The sequence below is a fragment of the Octopus sinensis genome, linkage group LG2 (genome assembly GCF_006345805.1).
Source record: "Octopus sinensis linkage group LG2, ASM634580v1, whole genome shotgun sequence".
Taxonomy (NCBI): domain Eukaryota; kingdom Metazoa; phylum Mollusca; class Cephalopoda; order Octopoda; family Octopodidae; genus Octopus; species Octopus sinensis.
In genome coordinates, this window is record NC_042998.1 from 76,112,717 (window position 1) to 76,140,497 (window position 27,781).

Sequence of the window (27,781 nt, forward strand, 5' to 3'; positions counted from 1 at the left end):
ACCTGCATAATTTTTGTCTTCTTCCCTTCCTTTTTGTTTTGTCTTCTGTTAACAGGTCTTTGTAAACCCTTTTTTTTTTAAGTACCTAGCATGTATCAAAGATGTCTAATAAAATTTCTCAGTTTTTTATCATCTTTATTTCTTTATTATTAATTTTTATATTTTATCAATGATATTCTGAAAAGTCTTTCATATGTCTGCATCTCAAAGGTTTGTAATCTTTTTGGTAGTATTTTTATTTAAGTCCATGTCTTAGTTCCAAAATGGACTGTACATGATATTTTAATAACCTCTTTCTGATTTCCATATTAATGTTGCTTGATGTTACATATTTAGAATTTTTCAAATAATTTTTCAGCTGTATCTGTCCTTTTAATTTGTTTCACATTTCTAGTTTTTTGATTCTGGTATATTATTTTTGGTGTTTGCTCAGTTGGCTTTTCTTCAATTATGTTCATTTTTGATGACTTGATTGTAGCTGATTACCATTGATTTTGTTTTCATGACATTAATTTCTATTCCGTAAGAAATTCTTTTGTTGTTTACCATAGTTATAAGGTTCTGTATATCAACTCCCTATATGAAATGTTGATGATGTTCATATCCTCATATCAACAGTTCTGGTATGCCTTCTACTTCTCTGATGTTTTCAATGCAGAGGTGAATTAGTCAAGAGGATATTGCACAGCTTTGTTTGACTCCTTTGTTAATTTTAAATTCTAAGATTATTCCCCACTTAAGAAATATTTTTTTTTACATCAGCTATTTGTTCTTAGTACATTTTTATTATTTGGAGGTCTTTATCACCTATTTTGTTTTAAAAAAAAAACAGTTAATCATCTTGTATTTTACTGTAAAATGCTTTGGTATAATCTATTAAAGTATACGTAATCAATTTGATTTATATATAGCAATAGTGAATTATAAAACATGTTGGATTTTCATCCCAAAGAATTGGCATCTTCCTCAGATGAAGTATATTTCTACTATAATCATTTGCTGAACTTCTACAAAGCTCAAATAAGACCCATTTTGAAGCACTGCCGACATGTCTAACAATATACAAACACCACATACTGCATTCAAATGTTATTTGATTGATTGGCAGTTACTTTTCAACATGCTACCACCACTTGCTTGTTGGTGTGTTGTTTCAATGAGCTTGGTTCCTCTGAATGAGAAATTTTCATACACTTCCATTCAAACTCATTTGTTTCTCATCATCATCTTTGTCTCACTAAACAATTTGCTCAATCTTTCATCTTTTTTCATCAGATAAGCAAGCCTTTGGGATTACCTTACAAGTGCCCAGCAGCCACTATTTTTCTTCCTGTTCTTCATCTGAGATGTTGGTATCCTCCAAATGTTCCTAATAAACAGGGAGGGGAGGGAGGATAGAATTGAAATAAGGAAGCATTAATTATTTTAAAAATCTTTAAAAACCTTTTTCAAGGGTTAAAAATTAAATATGAAATTTTAAAAAAATTATTATAAAAATTTTCAATCTCTTTCATTGCTAAAACAATTTTTTTCCCAGTGAGCTGTACAAAATATCTAAGAATTTAGAACTTTAAAGCAAATCACTCAAGGAAAATATTTTAATAGCTCCCACATACTGTTTAGTCTCAGAGGTATTAGCTTCCTTTAGACAGCAACAAATTCTTACTAATGTTTTTTTTTTTTAAGGGACCGACTTCATTACCAAAATAACTCAAAATATGGATAAGAATGTTATACCTCTTGGTTTTGAAATAAAGCTTCTTAGTTTCAAGCTAGATTTATACTGTGTACACATCCAGGAATAGATGCCAATTCGAGATCAAATGTAGTACAGATTTGAATTATTATATATTCTTTAATTTTCATGGAATAGATTAATAGTAATCAGAAGAGAAATCTTATGATTCCTTCAACAGAATAATTGAAAAAAAAAAAAAAAAAACCCTGAAAAATTGCAAATATTTTCCTTTAATTGAAATTACTTTCACCCTCAAAATACACATGTGCACACACACACACACACTCACATATACTTTGTTAATATTAGTTAATATATATATTGTATTAGTGAATAAATACTTCAGTGACATTTTTTAGTAAATTGTTATGACACAACAGCATTTAGAAACTGGTGAGAAAGTAGGTCAACTAAGTTATAGTCAACACATACACTCCAAACTATTTTTAACTGGTCTTTGTTACATGACTTCTCCACTTTTGTATTCCTGTTGTCAGTTCTCTGAATTATTGTGAATCATTAAATATTTAGACTTTTTCCCCATGAAAGAATGACATCATATTTTCTCTATTAAGAAGTCCCATTGTTTTACTACATTTGATCAACAACTGTTTTCAAATCATCATCATCATCATCATCATTTAGCGTCCGCTTTCCATGCTAGCATAGGTTGGACGGTTCATCTGGATCTGTGAAGCTGGAAGGCTTCGTCAGGCCCAGTCAGATCTGGCAGTGTTTCTACGGCTGGATGCCCTTCCTAACGCCAACCACTCCGTGAGTGTAGTGGGTGCTTTTTACGTGCCACCCGCACAGGTGCCAGACAGAGCTGGCAAACGGCCACGAACGGATGGTGCTTTTACGTGTCACCGGCACGGGGCCAGGTGATGCTGGCAACGGACACGAACAGATGGTGCTTTTACGTGCCACCGACACGGGGGCCAGACAGAGCTGGCAAACGGCCACGAACGGATGGTGCTTTTACGTATCACCGGCACGGGGGCCAGGCGAGGCTGGCAGCGGACACGAACGGATGGTTCGCTTAACCACAGCTACAATTCCCACTGATGTTGATCGACCTCAATTTTGGTTCTGCTTTCTGATATATGATTTGATTTGGTTTGATTTTGATTGTTCTCACTGGTCTTGCCGGGTCTTCTCGCGCACAGCATACTTCCATAGGTCTCGGTCTCTGGTCATTTCCTTGGTGAGACCTAAAGTTCGAAGGTCGTGCTTCACCACCTCGACCCAGGTTTTCCTGGGTCTACCTCTTCCACAGGTCCCCTCAACTGCCAGGGTGTGGCACTTTTTCACACACCTATCTTCATCCATTCTCACCACATGACCATACCAGCGCAATCGTCTCTCTTGCACACAACATCTGATGCTTCTTAGGTCCAACTTTTCTCTCAAGGTATTTACACTCTGTCGACTATGAACACTAGGAATTAATATTATTCATTATAATTATCAGCACTGGTTGTCTCCCACCACATCCAATCTACACAACTTGTCTACATTCATTCATTCATTCATTCATACATCACTCTTTTGTAGCACATCACCTGCCTTCTGGCAGGTCTTCCCTGCATATAATACAGATGCAGGTCTTCTCTGCATATAATACAGGCAAACCAAGAAGTGAGACACATGCTTGATTCTCTGTGCCCACATGTACACTTCACACTTACCAGAACCTTAATTTGAGAATGAAGAGCCAAAGATTTGATTAGAAAAAAGGGCATGAGTGCCTACCCCTGGGCATTCGACTGAAGCATTGGATACTTGACTTTTTTTTTTTCAAGCAATGAGTGGGCCTTTCAGTTAACACCCTTAACATTTAACATTTTAGCTATAGCTGAACTGGCCATGAAACTATCAAGGAAACTAATTGACCATTTCACCGAAATTAATAATGGACAAGCATGGGTGAAATGGCATGTATTAGTAACCTCTGCCAGTGAGGTTGGTTGCATCACCAGTATAAAAGCAGGCTTATTACAAACAGGGTGGCACTCTTTTTCCTTTCTTGAATGTGCCTGCTGGAACTAAAATTGTGTCTCACACAGCTGTGATATGAGAAATGAATAACAAAGAAAATCTGTTTCCATATCAGTTTTTACATTGTAGATACCTACAATTGATGAATATCTTGTCATATGCAAAGCTGATTTGAACATGAATGTGCTAATGACTGTTCCATTTGACACAGGAGTACAGCTTCTCTTTACAATGAATACGTGTTCATAACACACTAGATTCATTAGTGCAAGAGATTCTAGGGCACAAGGCTTTTTGATAGGTTGTGTGTTGTCAGAAGTACCTAGACTAATGGATCTAATAAGAACCGGTGTTGTTTATAATTTCAGTGAACAAACTGTTTGTTGGTTCATGCTAATACCTTCTACACAGCCATGTTTGTGTCTACCATGTAACGCTTTATCTAATCTGTGTTTCAAGTGTTGAACAGAATATATTTCCCTGATGTTCATGCTTCATATATGATTCTTTTATTCTTTTTACTTGTTTCAATCATTTGACTGTAGTCATGCTGGAGAACCAACTTAAAGGGTGTTGGGTGAAGAAATTGATCCCAGGACTTATTTCTTTGTAAGCCTAGTACTTATTCTATCAGTATCCTTTGCTAAACTGTTAAGTTACGGGGACATAAACAAACCAGCATCAGTTGTCAAGCAATGATAGGAGACAAACACAGAGGCATACATACAAATATATAGATATATATATATGTGTGTATATACATACAAATATATGTATATATACACACACACACCAAAGTAGACGCATAAATGCAAAACAAGAGGGTGAAAATAGTACTCGAATACTGGAGGTAGAGTAATACGCTTTATTAATGAAGTGTATATATATATATATATATATATATATATATATATATATATATCTACTCACACATGATGAGCTTCTTCCAGTTTCCGTCTACCAAATCCACTCACAAGGCTTTGGTTGGCCCAAGGTTATCGTAGAAGATACTTGCCCAAGGAGTCATGGAGTGGGACTGAATCAGGAACCATGTGGTTGGGAAGCAAGCTTCTTACCACACAGCCACACCTGTGCCTAGATATCCATTGCCACTTTTTTTCAACCACTAGAGTAACTTGAAACTTATGAAAGCTTTATATTACTTAGTACATATGATACTGAGGCTAACAAAAGAATCTGAAAACAAGCATGGACATTTAGGTCAAAATTCTGAAAATGCTTTGGATGGGCAAAGTGATAAAAAAAAGAAAATCTGATATTTCAACACCTCCAAAGAAGAATTTGCAAAAAGAAACAATCACAATGTTGGCCAACATGAATGAATATGAATAAATCTGCTTGTAGTGGTCTGGTATCATCATGCAGTATATCATTACTTATTACTAAAAGCAACAAGCTGCACACTGTGGGTGAATTGTTGGTGATACCACAGAGAATGAATATGTTAAAATGCAAGAACTGTACTGAAACTTACTTCTTTAGTACCTAAACCATTGAAAATCAAATTGATGAAATGACACTTGGCATAAAAGATCAATTAATTGATAAGTGTTGACGTTTCTCCTATAGCAAGATAAATCTACTGTTGGTACTGGTATTTCGTTACTGATGGCATATATGAGATTGATGGATGATAGTGCATTTCAAATGGAAATGCTTTTACCAAAAAAACTAGAGACAGATACAAGAGACGAGTATCTTTGTTTCAGTTTTTTTTGCAGGAAACAATATTCACATTGATAACATAGTTTTTTGGACAACCGATGGAGCTCTCCAGTATGGTTGATTGATCTCAGGGCTTTATATCATATTGGTGAAGGTGCATGGCTCAGTGGTTAGAGTGTCGGACTCACAATCATGAGGTAGTGAGTTCAGTTCCCAGACTGGGCTGTGCGTTGTGTTCTTGAGCAAGACACTTTATTTCACATTGCTCTAGTTCACTCATCTATAGAAATGAGTTACAATGTCACTTGTGCCAAACTGTATCAGCCATTGCTTTTCCCTTGGATAACATCAGTGGCATGGAGAAGGGAGGCTGGTATGCATGAGTAACTGCTGGTATTCCAAAAACAATCTTGCTTGGACTTGTACCTCAGAGGCGAACTTTCTAGGTGCAATCCCATGGTCATTCAAGACCGAAGGTCTCTTTATATCATATTGACAAGAAAAAAAAAAAGAAAAAAACCCACCTTCCCCTTGCCATTGTCACCTGCATAATTCAATTGCATTAACTCATTGCAAAACCTTCAGTCCAGACCTTATCTATTGCTTCAGATTAATCATTAAGCTCAAAAGTTCAACATAAAGAAAATGTTCCTAAATACTGCATGCTGAAAATGAAAATCATGTCTTTCTGAGTAAGGGTAACTGTTACAGTGGCTTGTGGATATATTTGACAGCATTCTAAAATTTCTTCAAAGAACTTGAAATCATTTGTCATTGAATCTGGAAAAAAAATTTTGCCATGTAGCAATTGGTTTTTTTTCTAGATTTTTAAAAATCTTCTGGAAACAATTTGAGTTGATATCAATTGCTATTGATTTAAATTTAAGTATGCAAAAAGTATACTCATCCCTAATCACTGACAGGTTGGTGAAAATTAATTCCTGTCAGGTAAAGCCAGATGATCAAGATCACATTATGATATAAAATAAATTTGCTCTTTTACATGTGATAGTAATTCTAACTTTACTGCCTAAATCAGTGGTTCTCAAACAGGGTCCATATGTCCCCTGAAGGTCCATTATAAGATTTTGGGGGGTCCACACAGCAAAATAGTGAATTGAGGATTCACAATAGTATATTAAGAGCCTCTGAAAAAATTTTGCTTTAGCTATATGTATTGGTATGTATTGCAAGAAATAGCTTGGATTCTTTCTCTAACATTTTATGTAGTTCAACTTACACAAGTCAATTTTTCTTTTTATTCTTCTTGTTTCAGTCATTTGACTGTGGCCATGCTAGAGCATTGCCTTAAAGGGTTTTAGTCAAAGAAATTGACCCCAGAACTTATTCTAAATTCTAAATTTAGAACCACTAAATTACGAGGACATAAACACACCATCATTGACTGTCAAGCAATGATGGGGGTCAAACACAAACATTTACACACAAACACACACACAGACATACATGACAGGCTTCTAGTTTCTGTCTACCAAATCCACTCGGAAGGCTTTGGTCAGCCTGAAGCTATAGTAGAAGACACTTTCCCAAGGTGCCATGCAGTGGGACTGAACCTGGAACCATGTGGTTGGGAAGCAAGCTTCTTACCACACAGCTATGCCTTTGTGAAAAACAAAATAGAAATTTTGTAAGAAGTTTCTATAAAACTAGCTTTTAAACAGCAAATGGCTATGGGAGTCCATCAGTATAAAATAATAAAGGTGTCCATAGAGAAAAAATTGTTGAGAACTCCTGGCATGAATGGCAATTAAAACCTAAACATTTCATTTAAAAAAGGGGTTTTAAATGTTTCCATTTTTTAATTCTGTAACTTAACAATATGTGCATAAATCTACTAAGATAATTAGCAGCCTCTAATCTCTCCCTGTCCATTCCCAAGACTTATACATCAAAGTTAAATAGTTGCTATGGTACTTTTGCTATGTCTGAATTTCGTGTAAATACTAACAGATCATTTACTTTGCTGTGCTGTGAAACTTTTACTATCTGTATTTCATGGAAACACTAACAGACCATTTAATTAGCTGGATACTGAGAAGTAATGTACATAAGTTTAACTGTTCTTGTATAAATTGTGTGGTTGTGTATGGTGATTGTCTACTCCTTTCCTTATGCGGAGTTTGACCACCTCCTGTACCTACAATTTAGAACCATTGTGGCATCTGATGTGGCCCAATGTTCAAAAGTCATGCTTCACCACCTCATCTCAAGTTTTCCTGGGTCTTCTGGACAGTCCCTTTGTTCAAGTTGGTGAATGCTACCATAATCCTTGCCTTCGATTCATTTTTGGTGTTACAAGGAGTTTTGTTAGTCTCCCACTCAACTGTGCCCCACACATAATAATCAAGGGGGTTGCAGTCTGAGGAGTTAGGTGGCCAGATGTTAGGAGTGATGTGGTCGCAGAAATTGTCCAACAGCCATGATTGGGTTCTCCTACTTGTGTGGCATGGTGCAGAGTCCTGTTGCTAGAAATAGGGTCTTCCAGCAGCCACCCATTTAACCCAGGGCAGCACTACCCCCTCCATGCACTTGATGTAGGCTTCTGTGTTGCGTATGGGGCTGTGTGGGAAGCAGAATGGAGGCATAACATCACCATCATCAGTGATCATTCCAAACACCATGATGTTAACTGAATGTTTGATTTTTATCACTCTCAGTACATGTTTTGGGGACATGGCAAGCCAATGGTTGTTCTGTGTGTTCACCATCTAATTCTGGCAGAAATTTTTGCCATCTGAGTAAAACCAAAGCATATTTGGTTGGTGGGCATGCTCAAGTTTGTTCAAAAGCTTTGTGGTGTGGTCTTTCCTCTTGTCCTTGGTGGCTTGGGATAAAAATTGGCCCTTTCTCATCTTGTATGAGGAATACAGAATGCCTGCATGGACTACCTGCCTGATAAGAAACTCAGACACTCCCATGTCTCTGGCGATGGATCTGATTGACTTAGAGGGATCATTGTCAATCATGGCTTGGATCTCACCAATAAATTCAGGAGTTCTTTCCTTATCAGAATGATCAGAGTGAATTTTCTAAGCTGCCGTACCTTTGTCATCACCATTTAACTCATCCAACTCATGCTGAATCCTCTGTACTGTCCTCATATTGACACCCAAACACTCTGAAATGTTCATATTGGAGCTTCTGGCAGGAATGCCAAGCAGTACAGCATGTCATTTCCAAATTTCTGGCAGAGTGAATTGCACACACTTACACACACTGACACACAAGCGAGAGAGAGGAAAATGTATTTTATCGAATTAATTCCTTTCAGTAGTTTGCCACAAGTAATTATCTATAAAACTAAATATTTATCACTCTTAGGTTTTTCATGGATATCCACTAGTTTATGTATTATTTTCCCATTTTTGTGTGGCATCTCAGGCTAGTGTCTTCTGTTATAGCCCTAAACTGACCTAAGCCTCTTGAGAGGAGTTGGTAGACAGAAACTGAAAGAAGCCCAGTTTGTGTGTGTTTTGTCTCCCTGCCTTAATGCTGCATTATAGTTGTAAATGAATGTGACCATCATGCAAATAATAATGTCCTATGTTTCCAATCTTCCATAAAAGCACGTCTGATCATGGCACACTATTACTTACTTGGAAATGGGTGTGAGTTGGCAACAGGAAAGGTATTTAACTGTAGAAAATCTGCCAAAGTAAATTCCATTCAACTCATATGAGCATGGAATGGTGGATGTTTAAATGGTAGTGTGTCTGAATTATATAAGCATACATTAAGATTTTGTTGTGCAATGTATCAAGGGAGTGAGAGAGAGCAGATTTTAAATAGACAGATTAAGATGCAAGAAGTGTTTAATAAACATTTGGAAAATAAAGTGTATAATCATTTGGATTTTTAAAAAAATTTTCAAGCACTTTTATTAGGTAGGATGTCTCCTCAAATTCAAATATATACAAGGTGTGATATATATATATATATATAATTACAACATATCTTGTATGGTACAAAGATATACTTAATATGGTATGATATTGTATATGACTAATGAATACTTGTATTATATGCAAAAACTTTAAATCTTATAAAGTCTGGTGTAAAAATACAGGCTAACTGATATTGTATTAATTTGAGCATTTGCACTGTTGATCAGCATGTTTACCATCATTAATATTTTACTTTTCACTGTTTTCATTGATAAATTTTTTTTTAATGAAGTCATTGGGATATTTGTTGCTCAAATCAGACAAGTCACTCTTATTTATAGAAAGACCATGTGTATATCTTACTGCTTGGCAGGAATTCCTTTGAAAGACACACCCATTGGTCTACTGTACATGTCTGATGCATCTTTCTGTGAATAGTTGGCTTAAAACAGTGTGTGTGTGTGTAATTGTCTATTTATCTGATATTTATCTAATTTTCATTTTAGATTATTGATATGGAAACTGACCCAAATTGGTATCGCGCTCAAATGAAAGGCAACACAGGCTATATACCAAATAATTATATTGAAATTATTCATAAAGAGTAAGTTTTCCAATCTTTCTCTCCTTTTTCATTTTTAGTGATTTGATATTCTTCATCATAATTATCATTTAAAATCTGTTTTCCATGCTGGCATGGATTTTACAGGATTTGATGGTCTCTGGCTATGTCAAGCTCCAGTGTCAGCTTTGGCATGGTTTCTAAAGAGTGAGGATACCAAGTAACTTGCAAGACAAAAACAAAAATAATGAATAAAAAGGGTAAAAGCCTTCTTGACTGAGTGAGAGCGTATTTAGGAGGAGGAAGTGGTTTTATGCCAAGTGTTGAAGGCTAAAGTATGATAGTCGAGTGCAGGTGTCTTGCCATAGAGGAGAAACATGATTACAATATATGAGAGTAGGTGGAAAGAAGATAAAGACAGTAATGATGGGGTGCCAGAGCATACCTCAGGGTGAATCAGGGAAGAAGGGAAAGGGTGTCGAATTTCATAAGAATGTTAGTGGAGTGTGACAGATGGTTAAAGTCAGCAATAGAGGTGGCTGTAATTTATCATGAACAAGGATGGAGGTGTGGTTGAATAATAAATATCAGTATGAAGGGGGAAAAGTGAGAGAGGTAGAAGTGGTTTAGGAAGGAGGAAGTGACAAGCAATGAAGTGACAGTATGAGTGGAGAGCAGCAAGCAGTATCATAAATCTGTTGGTAGATAATGTGTAGAATGTGAAGGCAGAGGGAGATGTACAATGACAGAGGTAAAGGTCCAAAGTACATGAGGGTAGCTTAGTGAGTGGTGAGAAGGGGCATCGATTATGGATATGAAAGGTGTTGAGAATGATAATAGATACAAGAGATGTTACAGATGAGATATGGTAGACTGAAGATGTAGATCAGAGGGGAGAGAGAGATATAACTGAAAATACAGAAAGTGAGTGATTGGTGGAAAATAGTGTGGTAAAGGATGATAATGAGGATAAGGGAAGGAGTTTAAAAGTGAGTGTTTCCATGTGGGGAAGAAGGTAACTGGTAGTGCAAAAAGAAGGATGGAACATGTGTCATTTCTGCTCTCAATTGAGAGCAGAATTGGCAAATAGTTGCAGTAGATGAGTAATGCCATAGAGTGGTGGAGAGATTGTTGTTAGGAAGATGAGATGCAGGGAAATGCTTGACAAAGGCAAATTAGGTACAGGGTCCAGCATGTACAAGCATAAGCATAATGCTTTTGGGACTTCATTTTTGCTATGACAGATGGGTCTTCTCAAACACAGTGAATCAACATTCATCTTGGTTCTGTATCATCTCATCTATGGAGTTCAGCAAGTTGAGATCAGCCTTCATTACTTCATCCCTCAACTTTCTGGATCTCCCTCTTCCACAAGTTCCATCCACTTAAGACTATTGACACCTCTTGATACAGCTATCTTCATGCTTAGGCATTATATGACCAGACCAGCACAGTCTCTTCTCTTGCATGCTACATCTGATTCCTCTTGTACTTGTTTTTTCTCATAGTACATTTTCACTGTCGTTCATGCACACTGACATTGCATATCCAACAGCATACTGACTTCATTCCTTTCTAGTCTTCGCATGTCCTCTGCATTCACAACTCATGTCACAGCATGTAGCATTGCTGTTCATACATGTATCATACAATCTGCCTTTCAATCTGAAAGAGAGACCATTGTTTTTCAACTGAAGTAATAGCTTCCTGAACTCCTCCATCCTATTCCATTTCTATCAACTATATTTTCAGAATATCCTCCTCCACTGTAAATTGTCATCTCAGTAACAGAAACTATCTACTACTTCTAAGGAGCTTCATAGACCTTTGAGAAAATCCTTTTCTCTCTGTCATTAATGTTTATAGCTACTGCACATCTACATACAAAGATTCTGTCTTTGTTAAACTTTCTGTGATTCCACTGCACTTCTTGTGTGTCCAGAGCTTGCACTGGGTACATAGTATTGAATTTTTGCCTACACCTTTCCTATATGTTGTGCAGGGCCATATACCTGACAGGGAGAAGATCATATATGTTTTTGGTCTTTTGCTAAGTTAACTTTAAGGCCATTTAATTCTAAGTTTTGCTTCCACAAAAATTATACTCCAGATTCTGCTATAAGTCATCAGCATATAATTGTCCACAAGGCCAGCTTGCCTTAAATTCCTGGCAAGCTATAAGGAATAAGAGGCAACTGAGTACTGAGCCGTAGTGAACTCCTACTTGTACTCTAAATTCATTGTTGTACTTGGAGCTGATTCTCACCTCACAAGCCATCCATCTACTCCTATTTTCTCAGAGACCACCAAATCACAGAATGAAGGACTCTTATCAAAAGCTTTCTCCAGGTTAATGAATTCCTTTTACATTGGTTTACTTTTTGCTAAATACTTCTCCTGTAGTTGTTTTACTAGGAAAATGGCATCAGTAGTACTTCTCTGGTACTACACCAAACTGCATCTCATCTACTCTATTGGGTTCACATTGAGAAGACGCTCTTTCTTCCAGTTGTTCTCCACATTTAATAGCCTTTCATACTAGCACTTTTATGCCTCTTTCTTTTCAGAATTACTAAATGCAAGTGTACCATTATCCATTTGCATACATGTATCACCTGTAACACCTTGATTCTGTGTGAATACTTCACACCTCTGATCCTCATACTGTAAAATATATGCAAATCTTGCTTTCTGCCCCTCCTTTCACAATGTAAACATGTTACCAGGCTTCCCTTCTGACTACCTGTTATAACTCTCTGCTGCTACCATTTTTCCAGTTTTTTCAGGCCTGTGTTTTTGCTTTTTATATCTCTATCTGCCTCACTGTTCCACCATGTCAGCCTAAATCTGGCTGAAATTTTACATCAATCACAGATTTGGTCAGTAATTCTCAGTAGGAACTTCCCATAGGAACTTCCACTTGTCCATGTCTCTAACTTTTCTTCCTTTTTGTCAAATGTTCCAACTAGAGTTTCTGTAAATTTCTGACTGTTGCTGGGTCTTTGATTTTCCATATCTTTCTTTTGTAAACTCTTGCTGAGTAAGATATGGCCAAGTCCTTTTGGCTCTAAGTCTGAAATCACTAACCATTAACCTATGTTGGGTTGTACATTCAATGTTTTGATGAAATTATAACAATTTCTGAAAGGGATATTAGCTTTCCCTGTAATATTTTATTGATTAAAAGTACATCAGCACACTTATCTAAAATAAAAGTAAAGCTGAGATCTAAACCTAATAAACCAGGAAGTGGGTTTAAGCCAAAATAATCCTTGTCACATTAGCTCAGGCCAGATTTGAAATTAATTCTATGTAGCTGGGATTTATATTACATATCAGTATTCAATGCTTTTTTTGACAAACACTTCAACCGGTAATCTGCAGACTTAGCCCATATTGGATAACTTTGTGAATCAATCAATCAATCTGCCTTTTCGTAGAAAACTGGGTATCGTTTATAATAGTATCCACAAACAGCTAAAAATTCTAAATTTGCTTTGGTATTTTTGAGATGGCAAGAGCAGTTGATTGGTGGAATCATTAGAGCATTCATTGGACTGAATGGCATGTGGTATTTGTTTTGGTTTCTTATATTTTGAGTTAAATCCTACTCAGGTCAACATTGCCTTCTAAGGTTGATAAAATAAAGGACCAGTAAAATACTGGGCTGAGTTAATTAACTAATCCTTTTTCCAATGTTTGTGGCCTTGCTTGTATCAGAAACAGTTATTACTAAGATAGCATATTAATGATTAGTGCTGCACTATGATGATGCATAATTATTGTGATAAAGTAGTAATGGACTTTATCGATAACTGTTTTCATTTAATTTTGTTTTTAATTATAGTTTTACGATAATGCTTTCTTTATCTTCTACATGTCAATTTCTCTGTTTATCATCATCATAATTATAATTTTATTGTATGTAAAAAAACAAAAAAACAAACAAAAAAAACAATAGTGATCAATAGCGAACTAGACATTTTGCCAAGAGGTCAGCAGTTTACAGTAGTTTGTTAATGTTCAAAACAGTTAACTCCCAATGGCTCAGTTTGCACACTTATACAAGGAGGTACTGAAAAGTTCCTGGCTTTGGGTAAAAGAAAATACAGGAGGATCAGTTAATTATGACTTTGTTCAACATATTCCTCTCTCAGATTCACACACTTACTACAGCAGTCCTTCACTTTTTCTAAGCCTTGTAAAAGAACTCAGAAGGTTGGGCCTCCAACCAGGCCTTTCACACACCCTTAAAGTCAGAAACTTTTCACCATCCCTTCGAATATAATATATATATATGTATATATATATATATATTAACCACATAAATAGGAACATCCAAATCCAACAAAACAATATACATCACTATGTAAGATAATAATACCATAAGAATAATACACACAAAAGGGATCTTACAGCTGTTTCAGCCTGTAGATAAAGATATCTCATTCTGCTTATATTAGTCAGATGTATTGAGGTAATATGCAGTTAAAAATGAGTTACTTATATATATATCTCAAGGCCTCGTCAGAGATTATAAAGTACAATTATAAAAATGCAAATATAAATATGAAACAAAATATTCATACACAAGAATATATATATATATTATATATATATATATATATATATATATATATATATATACATAAGTGTGTGTATTATTCTCATGGTATTATTATCTTACATATTGATGTATATTGTTTTGTTTTGTTGGATTTGGATGTTCCTATTTATGTAGTTAATAAATAATATGAATTGGTAATATCTGTAAGTCGATGATTGAAATGAATATGTTCCTCCATTTTCTTATTTGTATATATATATATATATATATATATATATACACACACATACACACATATAACATTTTTTTCTGTAATGAGATAAAAAACCAAAACTGTAGATTTTAGACCATTTATAAATAAGTCTTACAGCTGTTTCTAGGATATTTATATCCCTTCATCGGAGGTGGTGTGAGATGGTTAAGCAATAGTTAATTTAGATAAGATACGAAATAGAGAGTGAGGTGGAGGAATGAAAATAGATGCGAGATATGCAAGGATATTGTATTTGTAGATTCATTATTTAGGCAGAGTGGTATACATACATATAAGATTCCAATACCTTATGAGTAAAATCCAATAGTATTTAAAATTGGTCATTCTGAGTATAGAGTGTTATTGACCTAAAAGTAGGGAATGTATTAGTAAGGTCAAATCGAAAATAGGAAGAGAGGAATAAAGAAAGAGAAAAAAAAGAGAAGAAAATAAGAAAAATAATAAAATAAAATAAAAGAAGAAAAAGCAGGAAGAGAGGAATAAAGAAAAAAAAGAAAAAGGAAAAACAAGGAAGAGATAGTAAGGGAAAGTGTACCAGATAATTTGAAAGTAAGAATTGGAAGATAAGGGTGATAAAGAGAGAAAGGTATTAGAGTGTAAAAAGATAGAAGGAAGGGGGTGATAGAGAGAGAGGCATAAAAAATAAAGGAGTGTCAATTGTGCTGAGATAGTCTAAGTGATGAGGCAGAGAGGTGGGTAGTAGTATGGAATGAAGAATTTAGGAATTTGGGTGGTTGGACAGGTCAGTGCTTAGTAGTAGAAGAAAATTATATATATATATATTATATCAAATTAGAGATAAAACCACTATTAGGCAAATCAAACAGTGAAAAACATAAGCCAATACATAAAATTAATTTAAAAATATAAAAGTATAAAAAATTATTTAAATAATTTAAACTTATAAATTTTATATATATATACAAATATATATATGTATGTATATTTTTATATTTATATATTATTTTATTTATTAATTAATTATTAATTAATATATATATATATATACATAATGGCCCAGTGGGTAGGGCAGCAGTTCATGGTCGTAGGATCGCGGTTTCGATTCTCAGACCGGGCGTTGTGAGTGTTTATTGGGCAAAAACACCTTAAAAGCTCCACGAGACTCCGGCAGGGGGTGGTGATCCCTGCTGTACTCTTTCACCACTCTTTCTTTCCCTCTTTCTTCTGTTGGCCTGCTCCCTAAAACATTGTGACCAGCGATGTGTAACAACAGCTGATGGTCTGGTCGGTCACGTGATCACATGATATATATATATATATATATATATATTTCTACCAAGAAATCTAATGCCCACAGCTTAGTTTTTTCCTTGGGGCTGGCCGAGTTGGAGCAAATGGAATTAAACAGCTGAAATTTGCCATGATGATTCGGTTTCTGACTGAAGATTGAAGGCTTCGAATGACTTGTCTGTTTTCCGTGTTCGTCCCTTCATGTATTTCACGTTCTTTATATATAAATTTTTATTCATATATATCTATATATATAAAACTCTAGTTGTGTGAGTGTCTGTCCCCTTCGATTTAGATTCCTAACTCCTCCCACATTTTGCGGTGCAGTTTAACCAAATTCGGGTATCTTATAGTCGTGATTCATATCGAGCCCGTCTGGCGGATCTTTTCTATTCTGAAGCCAGTTTTTTCAAATTTTTCCTACTGAACCAAACAATTTGAAACTTCGTATACTGGTAGAATGTGTCAAAAGTAAACTTAATTATAAACCAGAATGAAAACGGAATTGTAACTTCTAAGTTTAACGTTGTTTAATAATTAGAATTTTAACCAATGATATTCCGTCATTCGGCTTTATTTTATTTACTCCGTCTCGACCACCAATTTCGTGACGTATTAAACATCTTAAATGTAAACAAGCGTGTGTGAAGAGACAGAGAGAGTAATGTGTGAAAGAGAGAGATAACTGAAATTTTTTACTCAGTGTATGTGTATATGTATGTCGGCATGTATGTGTGTGTGTATGTATGTGTAAGTATGTGTGTGTGTGTATGTATGTGTGTGTGTATGTATGTATGGCCAATTCATCGTAATTACGATGAATCGGCCATACATACATAGATACATACACACACACACATACATGCAGACATACATATATACATACACCGAGTAAAAAATTTCAGTTATCTCTCTCTTTCACACATTACTCTCTCTGTCTCTTCACACACACTAACAGAAGCACTTCACTTACACAACATACTGTCTCCCACACCCCATCAAACACACACACACACACACATGTACATCAATGCTTCCCCTAGACGGTAACTTCAAAGACAAACTTCCCTCATCATAAAATCGCTTCCTCTTAGTCTCTTTCGCTCTCATTACTTATGTAAAAAAATAAAAGTTTTTTACGGAAATCGACGGAAAACTTGTGCTACGACAAGAGAAACTTCGCCGAAATTTAATATTAAAAAAGCAAAGAGCTGGCAGAAACGTTAGCACGCCGGGCGAAATGCGTAGCCGTATTTCGTCTGCCGTTACGTTCTGTGTTTGTTTACAGTTTTCCGAACGTTAGTACGTCACAAAAGCGCTTTCTACGTCACACTAATAGAATGCAGTCAAGTTTTACACATGAAAACAAACAATCTGATTGGTTAAAATTCGCAGTTTTAATCTACGATTAAAGTCATAAAATAGATTTTTCTCAAATAAACTAGTTCCAACCTGTGTCTTGTTTTGCTAGACTCTATCAGCATACGAAGTTTCAGATTATTTAGTTAAGTAGAAAGATCTGTGGTCCTGGCTTCAGAATTGAAAAGATCCCGTCTAGCTATTAGCGCGCGTCAACGATGAGTCTACGATTTAAAAAATAATTTAACATCATTTTTTATTCCATTTTAATGCATAATTTTTTGTGTGTCGATGGCGGCGGAGTTGGCGTCCACGCTCACAGCTGCACCTGTTTGCTTCTCCCCCTTCCCTCCCTCGTGAAGCTGTGAGGAAGGAAGTGTAAAGAAATCAACGTCGTAATGCGTTGTCAAGGAGACCAGCGTTCTTTTAGAACAACGACTTCATGGCTTGAAGACACCAAAACAGAAATGGCTAAGAAAGCCCGAATTGGCATCTATAAGGGAAGTAACTCTCTAAAAATGCTTATATAGTTATTTCCCTTACAAACCCGAGCAACGCCGGGCGATACTGCTAGTATATATATATATGTATAAGGAGTTGCTGAAAAGTTCCTGGGTTTGGGTATAAGAAAATACAGGAGGATCAATTCATTATGACTTTATTCAACATATTCCTCTCTCAGATTCACACACTTACTGCAACAACCCTTCACCTTCTCTAAGCTTTGTAAAAGAACTCAGAAGGTTGGGCCTCCAGCTAGGCCTTTTGCAATACCCTTAAAATAGCTTTTCAGCACTCCCTCACAGGTAGATGCCATGAAATGCTATATATCATTGTTTACATCAGTGAAATATACCAGCTAAATTGCAAAATCGATGAATGGTTTGTTGGTTTGTAGTATTGAAAGCAGTTCCTCCTGTGAGAAAAATTGCCAACTACATATTTACACTCTGTCCATAAGTAATCTTTCTTTTCATCTGCTCAACACAGTAGAGACTGCAGACAAGCACTTGCCCAATAGACTATGGTGTAGACAGATCTACTTCTATTCCACTCTATTGAGAAATTATTTCTACTTATTTATCCAATAGATCTTTTGCAACTAACTTACAACGAAAGATTGAGTGGGTTGGGAGTCATGGGTCACTGTAAAGGTTGCAAACAGCAATGAGAGAACTTTGGCTGATAACAAACAACTAAGTGATTGTTTAACCAACATCTTAAACAAACAATCAATCAGTTAATTGATTAGATATATAACCAATTGACTAATAAATAAAGCAGTGAGCTTGTGCATGTGTTATTATTATTGGCATAATGACTCTCCCAGGACTCAACAAAATTTATTTAAATTAGTTTCTTTCAACAGCACAAAGATAATTACTAACTCACTCACTCTACTCATTAATAATCTACAACTAAAACCCTTAAAGTTGCTACAATTGTTTAGGCCTAACTTTGATGGTCTTTCATGGTAACCCCAATGTATGAAGTATTACCAAAACACTGCCATTTGATTTAATTGATCAGCTTGGGCACCTTCAAAAATAATTGTACATGAATTTAACTACAATATAAAGAGGATAACATCTTGGTGGTGGGTGGAAGATATTAAGCAACTAGAGTCCTTCGATCACCTCTGTCTACGCTGCATCTTTTGTGTCCGATGGCATCACTGTGTCTCCAACAATTCGGTGTGACACCAGTGCAAAATCACCTCCCTCCGACAAGTCATCCTAACAAGATGTCTGCGTTGGCTGGGTCATGCCCTCCGTCATCAACCAGGAGAATTCATCTATGAAGCAATTGCCCCAGCTCCCCTTCAGGGTTGGCAAAAACATGTGGTGGACAATGAAAAACCTGGCTGATGACAGTCAAGGCTGATCTGGAACCCAACCTAGGCCCCCATGTCTATGGCATTCGCCGCTGGAATAGGGAGTGGTTGGAGATCATGTGGTCGTTAGCCTCAAATTGCCAGGCCTGGTCGGCATTTGTGAGAGATGCAGCATTGAGGATGAATGAAGCCAGCTCAACCCACCTCAGGTGAATGCTGTCTCAAGACAAGACAAGAAGATAAAGAGGATACTTGTTAGACTAATCCCAGAGGAGACAAATTAATTAGAACTGAGAACATTAAATTAGCTCTAAATGTTGATATAAGAGAATTATACTAGAACGACCCTTACAAATAGTCATAAATGAAATTGATAACATGTAACATAGAAATGAAAGAGAAACTGTTTTCAATACTAGTGATAAGATAACAGATGTAGATATTTTAGTCATCCTAATCATAAACTACAGAAGCAACATAATAATTGGAAGTTAAAGTGAGTGAAGATTTCAGAAAAACTAGAAAACTTTGCTTGTTCTGAAGTTACTATGCTAAAGACAATATTGATAGGGTATTTGAATTATGCTTATAGAGAAGACAGAGCTTGACACAAATAACACTTGTAAACCCCCAAAATATTTAAAGTGGTGAAGGGAAAGAGATTAATGAAATAAAGGTGTATGGAAAATAACTTTTCTCTCTATATAAAGTAACAATAAAATACATCTTGGAAGCTAACTACATTGAGGCAGAATGTTTAGATAAGGACAAAAAATAGTAAAAAGGTTATAAAAAAAATGGACAAAATTCATGAAGTTGGAACTATAAAATATATTTTTAAAAACTGGAGGGAAAAATATTCCACTAATATAGCATAAAACTCCATCAAGAGGAATGAAATCCATTTTGAACTGTTGTTGGCTTTTGCTCTGATTTCATTCCTCTTGATGGAATAAAATTAGAGCACACACACATGCATACACACGCGCGCATACACACACATACACACACGCACAACTAACACCAGCAGCAGACTATGCAGTCAGCACAAATAAAATTAATTTCTGGCTGCCCAGTCCTTGTAAAGATAATATAGATCCCCACATATGATTGGTTTTATTTTGAAGTATGATTGGTTAGTTAACTCTGTTCTTGGAATAATTTGATATGTACTAAACCCAGTATATGACTAATCAGGTGCAATAATCTGGGGCATGCTTGTGCAGACTGATGAAAATATTGGGAAACAGATATTATGATTAATGACAAGAATAATAATCTATGTTTTCTAAAAAGCATCTCAACCCTTTCTGTCTGAAGTATTGAGCAAAATGAAGTTAAAAAAGATACAAAGGTTTTAAAACAGAAATAAGTAGAATGTGGAGTATGAAAGTAAAAATCAATGCCAGTAATTATTGGACCACAAGGTATGACACATAAAATAGACATATAATCTATACCAATGCTTACAATTTCACACACAGTCTAAAAACTTAGGCCTATTAGGTACACAACCCACATATGCAAAAATACTTAATGTAATAGCACAAGTTATGTTTACTGCACAACTAATATATACTTTACATAATCACCATCAACTAACAAAGCTCACACTACATTTTGTACCATCATCAATGAATACTATAGCACAACCCATTATAAGGTCTATCCTTCCAGTATGTGGAATAAATATAACCTATCAATATTGTCTTTTGCATAGTGGCTTCAGAAAACAGCCTGTACTTTTTGGGTTTTTATAAAATCTTCATTTCATTTAACTTGCAATTTATTATGCTAATGCTGTACTTGTCCTACTTGTCCTAGTTAATGTGTTCTCTTGTTACCACCTTGTATTCTTTTAGTAAAGTGCCAACCACCTCATGTCTGTGGTGCCCAATATGATGGTGACATCTACATTTGATTACACAGCCTTCTCATATTACAGTTCAAGTGAGATGCCTCTCAACACTTCTGGCTTCTGCAGCAATGGTTCAAGAGCCAACACATATAGGTGGGATGAAAAAGGACACTCTTAACAGACTGAGCACATAATTTCAGATGGTTCTGCTAAGTAGCCATTTAGTTTGACTACTGAGCAGATGCCGCTGTACATTGAAGTAATCCAGCATCTAACAAATGAAACAAAAACCAGCTGCTGAGGACCACTGCCATGTACTAATGCTTGATCTTAGTGAATATTTTCAGTTGGGTCTGAGCATTGCCAGTGAACCATGAGTTTTATTTTGAAGTATTCTTTTTTCTTATTTCTGATTCCACAAACTCTCATAGTTCTTTGTTTATCACTGATGGCAAATCCTTTCTATTATAGGCACAAGGTCTGAAATTTGGGAAAGGGAACTAGTTGATTACATCGACCCCAGTGTTTCACTGGTACTTAATTTATCGACCCCGAAAGGATGAAAGGCAAAATCGACTTCAACGGAATTTGAACTCAGAACATAGTGATGGGCGAAATGCTCCAAAGTTGAACATATTTCTTTCAAATTATATCCTTCTTCATCTTGTAATTTGAAACACTTACACCTCTGATTTTCATGGTGCACTATATTAGTTAACCTTCTATTTTAAGCTTCTTACTTTACTAAATACACCCATTTTGGTGGTACTGCTCCTTAAAACTCCCTGTCTTCTAGTCTCATTCATTGTAATATTCTGTCACCATATCCACTGCATCTAACTGTTGCAGAATACTACTTTGAATGCTATAATACCATTTCAAAATAATGGACGTTAAATGATGATGATGATGATATAATCAAAGCCAGTAAGTAGCTTATAGAAGGTTGTCACCTAGGAATGCCTAGTTGTCTTCTATGTTATAGTTTTTTTTACCAAATTACTCTTAAAAGATATCTTTTAACTTTCACACCTTTCTCTTATTAGTAATTTACAATTGTGTTTTCAACCTATCAGACAGACATTTGTTGTTAGTGGGTACTAGTTTCATAATTGCCATTGAACTGGTTATTTAATTGAAATAAAAAGGGCACCCTAGAGGTAAATCAAACACCAAGAGTACAACTGTTGTAGGTAATAGATTAGCTCTGTGAATTTCAGATGTGTTGCTAGTAATATCATAGTATATGGTGAAAATGGTATTATTGCACTTAGCATTAGCAAAACATTGACTGTGTTTGGCATGCAAGTTCTTAGCTAAACTGCTGATGTGTGGGTTCCATCCATCTCTGATCTCTTAGATTGGAGGCATCCTGTCAGCTGTTAAGAGACCAAATTATAATGTCTCTATCGAAAGATGTGATGAAGGTCTCTGTTGATAGACACAGCACAGGTTTTGGTATGAATTGGGTGTTTGAATTAAATGTGAGCAGAACATTAAAGAAGAATGAAGAATGACTTCATCTGTCTAGGAGTGCATGATGTTAGAAAAATATATGTTTTTTTACAGGAAGAGGAATGTGGGAGATATAGCTGAACAGTACAATAGCATGAAATTTGTTGGAACCCAACTAATACACTTTAATGTGCAGTTTGACAGGGAACTTTCACTCTAAAAGATGAGAGGCAACTGGATCCCACAAACTTAGAAAGTGGAGTCTTTAGTAGTCCTGGCTTTACAGAGACCTTACTGGTTATTGCAGAGACTCCTTGTTGACGTTAAATTTAGGAGTTTGACCAGGATGTGCATTATCTTTAGACTACTCTGATTGAGGATAGTATAAGGAACATTGTAATGAATCTAGATATAAATACTGTTTATACTGTGTTGCCTTAATATTCAACATATCTTTAGGACAATTACAGTTTAATTTTGTTGTTAAGGAGGACAGAAATCTGTCTCTGGAAATGTGCCTGACTTATGTAGAAGAATCATGTAAGATTAGTAATAATAATAATGGTTAAATAATAACAATATTGATAAGACTTGTGAATTTGTTGGAATTGGATGAGAACTCTCTGCTTCCAGACTATTAGCTTTAATCTTCACTTTACCTTTGTAGAAGATAAATGGTATTATGTTTTTGTTGTTTTTCTTTTTTAAGCAATTGGTTGATGTTAGACGTTACGCGGCAAGAGGCAGAAAGAATGCTTTTGGCTAAGAATAGCAACATGCAGTATGTCAATGGTGATGGTGCCTTCCTTGTGAGGAAAGGTCGACAAGAAGGAGAACATAGTTTGTCTGTCAAGTAAGTTTTAGGATATTTTTCATTTATAAAAACTTTGTGTATTTATTGTTGTTTTACTTTTTTATCATACAAGGCAGAGAGGTGGAGCCAATAGCTTTTATATGTCATTTTATAAATGCAGGGGATAACGATAAAAAATGTTCAGTTTGAGTTATTTCAGTGATTGTAAAGTCCCAAGATAGACTAAGAAAAGAATTTGTATAAGGTTTACAGTAATCCTTCACCATATAGTGATTCACCTAATATGGTTTATTATTTAAGCTTATGTCGATTCCTCTGTGGTGTTGTTTTGCATTTATGATAAAATCAATATATACAAATTATAAAAATGATTAAAAAAATATAGTTCAGTACTGTTTCTTCTTCATGGATTTTCACCTATCACGGGAGATTTTGAAACGTAACACCTGCGATAGTTGAGGGATTACTGTAGTGAGAAAGCAGAAAGAAAGTGAAAGCACTTTATGTATACAATGAATGTAATTTAGTATGTAAATTAATTAGAAAGAAACCATTGATGTACGGGTAGAATTGTGATTAAAGAGTATTGATCAAATTGCCTATCAATCAGTACAGATATATTTCTTGAATGCAATGAGAGAGAGAGATTATAATTGTGTAAGTGTCTGTAGCAAGTATTCCATCCTGATGATCTGTATTGTACAGAGTAAGGAGTATTTGAACTTTATACAGAGTTATCAAGTTATCAAAAATTTATAACTATGACCATTACCCACACTAAAGTTTTCTCAATCTCCCCATCAATATTCTTCAAACAAATCTGTGATTATGAAGAGGATATGTATATATTAGAGAGAGGCTGTGGTCATACGAGGAACAAGGCCTGTTCACATACACCAAGCAAGAGTCAGAAGATGTGATCTATGCTGTTATTAGTGACAGTAAAAAGGCAGTTAATTTAGAAAAGGAAGTGGGTGTAATTAGTTACTGAAGTCTTAAATATATTTGAGTTAATAAGTAATCATTAAACTGAATCTGCTGTCTATAAATTGTGTGACGGAGTGGCCCAACAAGAAGGTTTTGACTCAGCCAAGGTGCAGTGTTATGAGTCTTATTCCTTGGAATAATGTAGTGTAAGTTTTGATGAGCTTCAACAAGACCCCAAATTCCTGTTGCAAAATATTTTGATGTTTCCATTGATGAAAGCTGTGGTGGATTCACAAGAGGTGTTGCAGACCCCTTCTAAGAAAAAGTTTTGTTGGGTATCAAAGTGATAAGTTAAATTATTAATATATATGAAGCATGATTATAAATTACATGAAAAAGTAAGCAAAAATTTTATGAAGGATACTTATGACAGTTTGTCTTAGGATGAGTTGGCGCAGGCTACTTGCATGTGACATATAGAACAACATAATACTTGGGTGACTTGAAAATATTCTTTGATGTAGACCCTACCATTTGAATGGGCAAGAAAACATAAGGATTTGATTGATTATGGTAATGACTTCCATTTGCACTGTATTATATTTGCTCATGTGTAAAACGTATTGATTTACAAAATTGTAATATATGTAAAATGACTAAATGTTCACTTAGAGTGGAACAGGTCTTAAAACCCAGTTTATTTATTGTTATTGAGAAAAACCAGTGAAAATTAAAAACATTGCTGTCTTTTATTTAAATGTATTGTTAATTTCAAGTTTTGCATAAATAATATTTTCTTAATTTCTTTTCTCAGATACATGTGTGAAGTACAACATTTCAAAATATACAAACAGAATGATGGCCATTTTATATGGGAGTCAGATAAATTCCCAACACTTGGAGCTTTAGTGAATTTTTACAAATCATCATCTGTAAGCCGAAGCCACCACATAACCCTTAAAGAAATTGTTAAAGAACAGAAAGTAAGAAAACGGATATTTTTGAATCTAATTATAAATATAAAAATCTGTCTACAGTGAATGGGTTGATTGTAAAGCAAATTAGCTAGCTTGCGAAAGGATTAGTGGTAACTTACGAAATTTGAAATTTAATTGCCAAATTGGGAAAACTATATATTATTAGTAAAACTCTTATCTAACCAGCTGTAAAATAAAGTTATAAATACTTTGATGGACTCCAGTAAAAGTAGTATAAGATCATTAATTTCTCTCATCACTAGTTCAATATCAATAAGAATTGATGAAATGGAAACAACTTTATCTAGAATTTTTCTTATTGTTCTATGAGTGTTATTCAAATACTAATCAAGAGGTTATAGAAAGATCTTATTTGTCAAACAACTGAACGCTGACACAAAAGGTTCTACAATTTATAGAGTACTTGAATACTTTTTTAATGATAAAAATGTTATGTCCACTTATGCTATTGCATGTACAACTGATGGAACACCTATTGTAGATGTTGTGAATTTATAGTGGATTTAAAAGCAGCAGCTCCAGATATCTTTGCAGTTCATTGTATTATTCACTGACAACAGTTAGTTGCAAAACATTTTCACATTAGACTTTGTACAATGTTATTAAAACAGTGAATATGATAAAAGCTTATCTGTTGAATATCTGTATTTTTTGGAAACTTTGCCATGAAAATGAAGAATTTGAACATCTTTTGCTATGTAGTGAATTCTGTTGCTTGCAAGGGCAGACTGTCTGTGATGCTTTATGAGCTCTGTGATACTATTTTGGAATTTTTCAAGTTGTATGATGAGAAAATATGTAATGAGCAAGAAAGGTAAAAGTCTTCACATCACTTGTCTCTGACATATTTAACTAAATGAATGAAATGAACATCAAATTACAGGGAAACAATATGACCTTATTAAAGCAAAAATTATAAATTATTTTAATAGCAAAATTATATTGTACAAAAATAGCATTGCAAGGTTCAAATTTCAGTAGTTTCCAAATATACAAATAATAAATGAAAATGATGAGTGATTTGATATTAGATACAAATCTGGAGTGTCATTATTCCCCTCTTCAGGTGCTGAAAGATATGATGATTGGATTTAAAGATTTTGGTGAACTAAAAATACTCATGTGGGCTACAAATCTATTTTTCATATGTTCATTTTTACTCATCAAGACCTATCTGGTGAATTAATAGATTTGCAAAATGATTTTAATGTTTGTGAACAATTTCAACAAAGTGAGTTGTATAAAGTATTCTAGCTAAACATGCAAAACAATTGTCCTCAGTTTGGGTGAGAGTAAGTTTAGGTTTGACACTTGATCAGAATTTACTGTTTAAATGTAATACCTCTTTGCTAGTGGATCTCAAATTCTATTGCTAAAAAAAAAATTGTGTGTATTTGTGTGTGTGTGTGTAAAGATCATTATCATCATCGTTTAATGTCCGCTCTCCATGCTAGCATGGGTTGAACGATTTGACTGAGGTCTGGCGAACCAGATGGCTGCACCAGGCTCCAATCTGATCTGGCAGAATCTCTACAGCTAGATGCCCTTTCTAACACCAACCACTCCGATAGTGTAGTGGGTACTTTTACATGCCACCGGCACGAGCGCCAGTCAGGTGGTACTGGCAATGGCCACACTCAAATGGTGTTTTTTACATGCCACCTGTACAGGAGCCAGTCCAGCGGCACTGCCAATGACCTCACTCATTTAAATTAAATTGTTGCTCATTATTTTTCCTTGGTTGAGAGAGGATTCAGTGTTTTATTGCACTTGTTAACTAAACAGTGAAATAGATTGTAAATAAATAACTTTGTGAAACTTGGACCTGATATTGAAAAATTATTGGATCATCATGTTCAAAGTAGCAATTTAATGATTTTCTTTTTATCTCACACTTTCTCTTATTGTTTATTGCTCAAAAATAAATTTGTTTCAAAATTGATCATTTATAATGTATGAGTGTGGATATGTAGATAACTAATGACTTTCAATTTGCATCCTTTGCATTTCTATGACTATTGAGTCATTACTGTCAGATTTATTATCAGAGTTGAAAGAGAGAGCTAAAATTGGTTAAGAATTACTGTTTTAGATTAAGTTTAGTTCTGACATTTGACCAGTGTTTACTGTTTGAATATAAAATCTCTTAACCAGTTGATCTCAAGTTCCTAGAACTACATTTGTGTGTGTGTGTGTGTGTGTATTTAATTGTTGTGACTCAAGTCATAAAGAAACATGAAGATCACATTGAATTTAGCTGTGAATCCCACTTGACTTAGATGTCGAAAGAAATATTGCATATATATTCAAGTATGTGTATATTTTTAGCTTCCTTGAAGCTTATAATGAAAAGATTCCACTTGAAACTTATGTCAATCTAGCATCTTCCATTTTGTTAGGGAGGAAAAGTTCTTTTTTTCATGACTAGTTGTGTCATAAATGATTTACTATTTTTAATGACATGGGCTGGAGGAATGGATGTATTGATGGCTTTCACAAACCTTCCAGTACCAGCATGATTAACTTGAATTATTTAACAGCTAGTGCAAGAAAAT

At 35.0% G+C, this 27,781-nt stretch overlaps 1 protein-coding gene across 1 annotated transcript in view; it reads left to right on the forward strand.

Moving 5' to 3' along the window:
• The window catches only part of LOC115224325 (growth factor receptor-bound protein 2), a 73,673-nt gene that overhangs the window by 43,251 nt on the left and 2,641 nt on the right, over positions 1-27,781 (forward strand). The window contains exons 2-4 of the mRNA XM_029795185.2: positions 9,834-9,931; positions 23,197-23,340; positions 25,043-25,211. Coding sequence (XP_029651045.1) covers positions 9,834-9,931; positions 23,197-23,340; positions 25,043-25,211 — 411 coding nt within the window. The remainder of the gene's footprint in view (positions 1-9,833; positions 9,932-23,196; positions 23,341-25,042; positions 25,212-27,781) is intronic.